The sequence below is a fragment of the Pteropus vampyrus genome, unplaced genomic scaffold (genome assembly GCF_000151845.1).
Source record: "Pteropus vampyrus isolate Shadow unplaced genomic scaffold, Pvam_2.0 Scaffold17, whole genome shotgun sequence".
Taxonomy (NCBI): Eukaryota; Metazoa; Chordata; class Mammalia; order Chiroptera; family Pteropodidae; genus Pteropus; species Pteropus vampyrus.
This window is the reverse complement of record NW_011888798.1, coordinates 5,469,749-5,479,786: the sequence shown is the minus strand read 5'-3', so window position 1 is coordinate 5,479,786 and position 10,038 is coordinate 5,469,749. Positions and strand designations below refer to the sequence as shown.

Here is a 10,038-nt window from a genome sequence, read left to right as displayed (position 1 = left end):
GCACCTGGTCTTCCTAGGTGGTCTCCCATGCAAGTACTAATGGGCCCAACCCTGCTTAGCTTCCAAGATCAGACAGGATTGGGCTTGTTCAGGGTGGCATGGCCATAGACAATATAATTCTCTAAATCTAACGAATCAAGTATGATTTTCCACAACAAATTAAAATGCATTTTAAGAAAATATATGTTTCTCTAATTAAAATATGAAATTATTTTTCTAAGTATTCTCACTTCCATTTTGATATTTGCATCCTTTGTAGCTCATGTATATTTCCTAAGAAAAGCTTACTCTAGGTTTGCATTAAGAAAACTGCCAAAATTTGAGATGAACTCTAATAGCCTAAAAGAGAACATAAAGCTGGATCCTGTTACCAGGCGAGTGCACAGAGCTTCATCTTTCAAAAAACACTGCCATTGCAGTGGATCTCTTGTAAAATTCCATGAAAGAGATTTCCCAGACTCGACTCCCTCAATAATGGTATAAAAAGAAAAAATATATTTTTGTACCATGTAGAACACCCAAGATACTAATCTGAGAAACTTACTTGTGCTGATATGATCAGACTTGCTGCTCTTTGGGGCTGGCCTCTCGCATTGTGTGCCTGACCAGTTGGTGGAACATCTAAGAAAAAAAAAATCAGTAAATAACAACCTACAAGGCCGGTAATGCAGTAACTTTAACCAAATGAAATGAAGGAGCCAGCCATCACAAATTAATGGACATTAGGTAAAGATTTATGCTAATTTCCTTTAGATTGTCAGTATGCTGAAGTTAACTACAATTGGACTTCATTGTTTAAATGCTTTTAAAATTTAGTTTTATAGTCATTTTTATTTATTCTATGTTAAACTAAAAATTGGCATATTTTATAGCAAAATGGTAATCTTAAGGCAGTAATTAATTTGAGAAGTCTTAAAAATTACAAATAATCACTGTAAAAATTTTTACTTTTCTAATCAGAAAAAGGAAAGTATAGCACTTTCTCATTTAAAACCATACTTTTATTATCACGAAATCGAGAGAATATGCCCAAGGTTTTATTGGGAAGAGCTGTCTTCTTCATATAGACACTAGGACATTAGGATGAAAAGTCTAACAGAGGATTCAAATAATAGATCAGATTAAAATCCATTATTTAAACATAAATCGCAACTATATAATTAGTTAGTTGCATCAAATAAATGCTGAAATGGTTTGCCTATTGGCTAACACAAGATTTCTTTTTTCATCTCTCAGAGAAAATTCACAGAAAACCATTTAATTGCTTCAGTTCTTATTTAAAATGACTGTCCATATCAACAATAGTTATACAGAATAAAATAAAGACTTCCAGAGCCATTCAAAGTACATCTTTCTGGGCACAATGGCTAAACTAAATAACTGCAATTTGAAGGCCTCTGCCAATTCTGTCATAGTCAATTTAGATAGCTTTAGCTGTTTTCAGAACTAGTCTTCTGTGATGTCATGTGAATTATTTGAGATATTCATGAAGACAGTATTGGTTGCTCTAAAACATGGGCAAGTCTCGTAAAGTCATCATTGATGACAAACTCAAATCATGGGAAACAAAATTTTATTTCATAAAAGCATATATTAACTTCAGCACAATCGACAATATTGCTACTATTCAAAACTATCGTTATTTAATTAATGATATTATAAAACTATGAGTATGGAGCATGATTTAGGTGAAAATATTATATTATGATTAGGTCATCACATATATTGTTTTACTTTTTGTTTGGATTCTTTATAAAAAGCTTACATATATATTTTCTATACAGCACATTTATATATTACACTACAAGTAAATAATTAAAATAGATAAATTTTGAGGTCAAGTCTATGACTATCCATATTGCTGAAATGAGGTAATGGAATGAGCACATTTTCAAATAATTATTATAAAGCGAACAGTCTATAAAATCATTGATTTTTTAAAAAAATCATTTCTTCCTCAGTTGTAGTTTTGCAGATGAATGATCTAGAAAATTGTTCCAATTCTTCACAGTTTCTAATTCTTGACACAGTCCACAAATAAATCAAAATAACATGTTTAGTAAGACTTTGCAAACATGTCAGAGTGAATTCTGATCACTGCAAAATTCTTTTTGTTTTCTGTAGCTTTACACTTGTCAATTCTTTCTAATTGACCACTGAGAATGTTTTATAAGCTCCAATGAAAAGATTATACTTTAGTAATTTTATTATTTAGCTGATGCATACAAGGCTATTTTGTGGAATTATATTAAGTAAAATATCAAAATTTGCTCTTTACATTACCTTCTCTGATTCAAAGAAACAAGCAAACAAAATCTTAAATCAGGTTTCATGTTAAATAAGAGGAATGACTTGCGGTACATTTTTGTTATGTTACTGGAGACAAGAACTGGGGCTCATCATTACTGTGAGATGCTTGGAAGTCAGAAAATGAAATTCCTCAGGAATTAACGAATTAAATGCTAATGGATTAGATTATGTTCTGATATCAACATCATGTATTTTAGGTACTTTAGGAAGTTATGAAATATGCCTTTAGAACTTAAGAAGAGCAGAGAGAAATTTTTTAAAAAAGAAGATAAATGTACTATGATTCTTACTGCAACCTTTGGAATTATTTAAGTAGGATAGGTAGTATTTGTTAACAGTATTGATTAATTTTCTATTTTATTTATAACTTGGAACATAGTATTTATAATAGATAAAAGACGTCACCTACTAGTGGTCATAATGCTCTACTTTTTTAAATGAAAATACATTGAAATTCTTAATCTTCAGGGAATATTTTACATATTGAATACTGGCAATAACTCTCAAAGACTGTGATGAAGAAAAATTAATTTTAACAGTTATATATCTTAATCCATTGATAATCACTTTGCAATGCTCCCCATACTCCTTATTAAATAATATTTTATGGCCAAAGAAAAGATATGTTCCACTGTTCTACATTTGTCCTACTCTTAAAAAAATACTCTCTTCTGAGATATTAAATAAAATAGAAATTATCATTCTTGTTGCCTACTTTATAAAATTACTACTTAAGGCATTTGCTGATCCACGACTTCTTCTTCCAATGGTTGATTTAAGACCAAGAATTTTTATTATATTTATAGAAATTCATAAATCTTTATACTCTGAGTAGACTAAAATGATCAAAGCCATTAATTGCACAGCATTCAAGAATTAGAATGCATGTGGATCATCAAAATTTCCTATTTAATTTCTCACTGTATTATTTGCATAATTGTGCTAACTATAATTTCTTTGGCATCTGTCTCTTTTTCATTATTCCTCAAGCAAAATTCATAGTCATGTTTTGGTCATGTTTAATCTGTGCTGTTACAACTCACTGTTCCTCGCTATTCATCCTTGGTCAATTATGTTCAAGTTAGTCCTTCATGACCCTTCCCGCAATTTTTTTTCTCATCATCATAAACACCAGTATATCATTCTTTTTAAACATATCATATGTTTCGCACTGCCTTTAACCTTAGGACAACGAAAATCAGCTTCTTCTTCTTATGTTGATCACTATATCACTCTGAATTATTTAACATTTTAAACACTTCTATAAATTTTAATTATTGTTGGATAACTGAAAGATAGATAGATCCTTATTTAGTTAAACAATCGTTTATCTTTTTTTTCCTCACAACGTATGAAGATATTGCTCCTTGCAGTATCTCGAAGTCAATAGCTGCCTAGTAAAGAATTATTAACGTTCTTTTTGACTTCTCCCCTTCTATATGGGCCATTGACATTAAAAAGAAAGATTATTTACTGCTACATTGTTTTCTTAAATATATTCTTACAATTCCATTGTAGTAATATGTATAAAATGTTCTTAATTATATGTATAAAATGTTCTTAACTATATTTTATGACATTTCCTTTATGTTATAGATTAAACTATTTATTACCAAATTGAAATTCTGAAATTCCATATACCAGAGATTTTTCATTTAGCAACTTGGACTTGTGTTCAGAAATATGCATTTTAACAAAATGAGTATCATGCAAGCAATTCACAAATCACACTTCAAGGAATATTTGAGATAAATTACTACTATATTCCTAAAGACATTCTTTTTAGACCAAATATTCTTCAATCACTTTTTATTTATTTATTTTTTTAGGATGAGAACGATATGTATGATTGTTCAAAAAAGTAAATAACATTAGTAGAAATTCTTTACGTAATACCCGAAAAACTGAGTGTGCTTTTGTTTTTGGTAATTAATTCTTATCTGAATGTTACTATATGAAATGTATAGTTAGTTCATTTATTATGTCCTTAAAGAGTTTGTGGAATTATTGTATAGTTACAATATTATCTGTTTCAATTGTAATTTCCTGTAGCATAGGGGAATATCTTTGTGTAAAGGCAGTAGCTTAGCAAATATTACTAGGAAGCATAATAAACAGTTTTAGAATATCAAAATAAGTTTGTCCTATTTAAGGGGTAAAATATTTACAAAAAAATAGTTTTTACATTTAATTGCCTAAATCTGAGACATATAATTAAACTGTCCAAAATAATGACAGCTCTGAGGTAGTGGAGTGATTGTTACAAGGAGAACCGAAATCAGATACAAAATACTGAAGTTGTATTAAAATTTTAGGTATTGTCTTTCACTGTAACAATGATCAACTTGTGTGGACTACACATGTTATTTTGCAGAAATGTGGTCTAGAGTCTTCTGCCTTGTGAAGACCTCAAAACAAAATAATGAAATTAATATTTGTTCCCTCTTTTCATCAAATATAAAAGTCATGGGACTCTTCTAATCAAGGTAAAATTCAAAGGTGAACCTTAAAGCAATTTGAAATTGAATTTCTCCTCTTATATATATGTGGTAGACTGCTTGTTAAGCATAATGATGGAGACATTCAGAAAGAAAAATATTTCAATATACCCTTTTCTATCTACACAGAGGTAAAAATGCCACAAAGGAATTAAAGAAACCTTAGAAAACTTGTCATGAAAATTTTAGTGTTCTAAAGTCTCTTTAAATAATTTTTTTTAAATGATTACATTTTGAGCACCAGATTTATAGTATATTCATATACTATATGAAGAAAAATTAAGAGTCATTTGCAAAATTTTTTCTGATTGATTCTGAAAATTTCTTTTGTTGTTGAGTGAGTCATGACTACTTTTTCATGACATTTCTAACTTTGAAGATTTACACTCTACATAGCCCCCAGCACTTTTTATGCCCCCTCTCCTTGTAGATAGTATTGTAAAATGAAAAAAAAAAAATCATTGCATTTGGGACAGATATTTGGATATTTATTCACCTGTTTGTTAATTTTACTTTAAAATATTATTTCATGTTATTTTTTCCACAACCCTCTGAGATAAAATTATTGTATATATTAATATCATAATGATTCTTAATTTTTTCAAATGCCTCAAAAATTTTCTAACCTAACTTTGACGTGAAATTTTGCGAAAGGTTATTGAACCTTTCGCATGTGCTGAACTTTGTGCCATATACTAGGATAAGTATTTTCATATGAAAATACTCTTTAACTTCTATAATAATCTGTGAGTTGGAATTATGCACCATGTGAAATGAGGAATTGCATGTTCAAATGATTTTCCCCAAAGAACATAGCTAATAAGTGGTGGAATTAAAATGTGGGGTTATTATTTCATCATTGTTTTCTATGACAATGCCATGATTCTTCTAATTCAATACAGGAGTACAAATAAATGCTTTTCCTTGCTCTCTCATGCCCAAGAGAGTATCAGGCTCTTAATAAAAGTCAAATGTTGTCTGAACAAAAGAAAATAAATTCTTTTTTTGTTTTGTCCAGTAGTAAAGTTGTAAGAATTACCGCATCGGTTCAAACCTGCAGTCAGTAATGCTAAATATTCTGTCTCTGGCACTGACGGTTAGGGGCATGTTATTAAAGAATGATAATATCTTTCTAAATATCAACTTTCGATTTTGTGTTGGTTCCAAAATAATGTTCTCTATACAAATTTGACTGTTTCTTCTTAAATGGCAATAGCTAGGTATTATCCTGCTTTATTTTCTTCAAAAAGCTAAAGGTAGTATCTAAAATTTATGTTTGTTGTCATAAGTACACTGGATTCAACTATATAGTAATATAATGCCTAATTTAAAAATATTATATTAAATCATTGTGTTACTTAGTACTGATAGCATTAGGAAGACAAAATCAGTCTTACTTTAATATTAAGAGAATTTGGTCAGAAAGAGTTCTCGATTTTTGAGGAGTGTTAATGTGATGAAGTAAAAAAATAATAAGATGTTCAATACACTCTGACCAATAATTATTTTAGGACAAATAAAAATTAATAACTTTCAGTTGAAGTGGTGGCCATGAAAAAATAAAATTATTAAAATAGATTACTTAAAGTGATTTATTTTAAAAAGTAAGGAGAAACATAAAAGAAAAGATAAAATCTATTTTGCCAAGAAATTATCCATAAAAGAAAGTTTGTTAAAATTGGGTGGTTTAAGTTAGAAATGTTTAAACATAAAATTCTGTGCAGGCCACTTGAACAGAAATGACCAATGAAGTGTGAAATGATGATTGAATAAATATAAAAAAGTGAAATCTCTTGTAATGGAAAACTTTTACCATCTAGATATTCTCCAGGAAATTTTATTGAAAGCAGATCTGAAAGGCATAAGTGTTTTTTAGAATGAGTAGACAATTTCTATTGAACTGAATGTATTACATGCATCAACTGAGAGGGAAAAAGAACAATCATTAAATTAGTATTAAGTAATATAGTGGATGTAATTGAAGACATAAAAGTAGGCTATTAAATTGGAAACAGTGGTTACAATTTCATAACTAAAGATGTGGGGAAGAATGTATGCTGCAATATTAATAGAAAGTTCTATCTACATATTGCCAAGAAGAATGGCCAGTTCTAAAATTGGCTTAAAAACATATCAAACCATGGGAGGTGAAAATCTCTGCTTTGTGCCAGTCAAAGTAACTAGTTTATTACCTGAATATTTTATGTTTTAACACACAATATGAGTGAATAATAAAAGCTTTTTTTTAATAATAGAAAGTCCTTCCTGTGGTACCAGGTGGTACAATCCGAAATATACTACAATAAAGATGTCTGGCATATCCAGTTGCAGTTATTAAGTATTGTTAAGCTATATAAATCTTATTCAAATCGAGGACAATGGTAGGGATATCAGAAAGTATTATTACAAGATTTTGAGTATGTAAATAATGATAATATAAAAAATTTATGCCTTTTATTCTTAAATCAATGCTACTAATTAAACCATATGCATCTGATGCTTTTCTTGAAATCACATAAAGTTAATTTGGGATCAAATACTAGACTGAAAGTTGTTTGATATAGTTTTCTTGTCCCACCATGGAATATGAGCAAGAAATAAAACTCTGTTCTTAGAAGCATTTGAAATATGCGTGTGTGTGTGTGTGTGTGTGTGTGTGTGTGTGTGTGTGTGTGTGTGTGTGTTTTATAGCAGTAAAGTTTGGGGAAAGCAGTTTGATAAAGGGAAAAGTAATTTTAATTATTAAAGAGGTAATAATTACACAAGTAAAAATAATATGTAGTTATATTGTATTTGGTTTCTTTGTTTATTCTGATTTACTGTTTATATTAAAGCTCAAGAACATGACCCAAAATCAAGGGAAAATAATGTGACTACATCAAAGCTTCATAACAATCGCTGCCCAATATACAACTATGCAATAATTATTCTTTGTCAGGTAGTGTTACTTGTGCTCTTAAAGAGCAAACCAGACTTTAAACTTGTACAGAAAAATGTAATATCTCTATTCCATTATTTTTCCATGGCATGGCTAGCCTGGTGAAAGCTAGAACAAGCTACAACTTGTAAGCAGGGAACATAAAGGACAGATATTGATGTGACAGCTTTTCTTGGCCTTTACTATTCCAAAAGAGATGCACATTTCATATTTTGTGCTTTGATAATATGCCAAGGGGCACAAAACAAATAAGAGACATGCAATGACCTGACTCTTGAAATGCGGACAGCACAGACTACTAAAGTTGAATTACTCAATACCCCTGCTGAAGAACTGTGATTTGTTTGAAATCACTCATGACAATTTCCTTAGGCTCTTCTCAAATATTCTCTAAGGGGCTACAAGTTCACTAGCGCACATCGAATGCTGTTCATCCTGACAGCAGGATCAGTGAAGAGTAAATCGTGCAGTTTCTTTTCCACAAGGCCAATATTTTGAGAAACCAAGGCCTTAATTAGCTGTTGTAATATAGAAGAAGAATTTCTACCTTTTAAAAATTTGTGACAGAAACAGAACCTATAATCTTTTTCCCAAAAGCTCCAAAAGGCTTCTGTAGTACCTGCACATTTCCTTAGCTGTTTCTTGCCCTAAAGACTTAGAAAATAATACTGAACTTTTAATAAAATAACTAGATTGGAACAGTCACAAAAACAGGGAAAATAAAATGCCTAATCCAGATCATTCTCTTAATGAATGTCCCTTTGTTACTTATATATTCACTTTGCATCACACTGCATTTTAAAAATCTACTTCGAAAAAGTTCATAAAGCTAATTCCTGTGTCTATTTCCTAAGGTAACACAGTCCTTTCTTTCTCTGTTGTCCCTCATAGGACTTGAACTGGGCTCTACTTATCGCAGCTGCCTTTGCAGTCACTATTACTATGACTATCACTGAACTACTAATCTTTTAGTTATGCCATATTTTGCCTTATTTTCAATAACAATACTTTTTTTTTTTAATCGTACTTTATTTTTCAACTTCAAATTCCCAGAAGTTCGAATTATACCAGGTTCTTAGCATTTTATCTTTTATCTATTACAAGGGCTTTACAGTTTTACTTTACTTTTTTTTTTTTTTGAATGTTTACTATGTTAAAGACAATATTCTATGTTTTTCACATATATTACATTTCTTAATCTTCAAAACAATGTTAGAAAGTAGATACTATTAGCATTTTCGCATTACAATGACAAAAGAGCCAAATAGAAGAAAAAATAAAAAGCTAAACAAACTGCAATCCTGAGATATAATATCCTCTGTCACTTGTCTCTTCTTTGTGCCCTGTTTATCAATAAAAAAAAGTCTTTTTTTTAATATAAAAAACAACTTTATTTTCCTTTACATTTCATATTGAGATTCATTTTAAAATTTATTTTTCAAGTGCATGTTTTCTTATTCCAGCACCATGTCATCAAGACCTTTCTGAAATATCCATATGAGTATGATACTTCATATTTCAAATATTATCAGTGTTTCTCTACTGCTTGTAGAATAAATTTCAAATTCCTAGCTAAGCTTTCTATGTTCTTCCAAATTATGTCACTAATATTACTGTCCAATACTCATCCACCAGCACTGTTTACATTATACCAGTCAAATCCTCAAAGTCTCTGCCATATTTCTTCTTACATCATCTTTTTCTACAATATACTCAGAGGTCCTCAAGGGCAGGGACTATATCTCACTTTCTTTCTATTCCCTTTTCATTTTTGAGAAAGAATTCCCAAGTAAAAACAACAACAAACAAACAAAAGATGAGGAGAAGAGACAAAAAATGAATAAAATTAAGTTTTCCTAATTATTTCTGGTGAATTCAGTCATTTATTTAGTTCTTTATTTAAAGAGATATTTTACCTGAGTTTTAGAACATTCAGGAAATATCCTGTTGTACTTTTAAAAAGTATCATAAAAATTAGAAAGATAGTCAAAAATTATGATAAAATAAATCCCTTTCTAATTTTTTCTGACTCTGATAGGTTTTGACGATTTATTAACAAAGTAAAATATGATATTATAATGGTGATAGAAAGATGATGTCAGTCTGTCAGATCTCACAAATACAATACAGGTGCCAAGGTATTTTTTTAAGCAACAATGTGGCAAAATAGGTAATTCAGACAGAACCTCTTACTTGAAGAAATTTACAGTATAACTGAGAAAAAGAGACATGTAAATTGAAGAAGGCCATGTTGTAGAACAAGCAGCATTCCAAGGCTAAATTCATAGAAAT

At 29.9% G+C, this 10,038-nt stretch overlaps 1 protein-coding gene across 1 annotated transcript in view; it reads right to left on the bottom strand.

Moving 5' to 3' along the window:
* The window catches only part of LRP1B (LDL receptor related protein 1B), a 1,708,438-nt gene that overhangs the window by 12,021 nt on the left and 1,686,379 nt on the right, over positions 1-10,038 (bottom strand). The window contains exon 87 of the mRNA XM_011354519.1: positions 545-621. Within this exon, the coding sequence (XP_011352821.1) occupies positions 545-621 (77 nt within the window). The remainder of the gene's footprint in view (positions 1-544; positions 622-10,038) is intronic.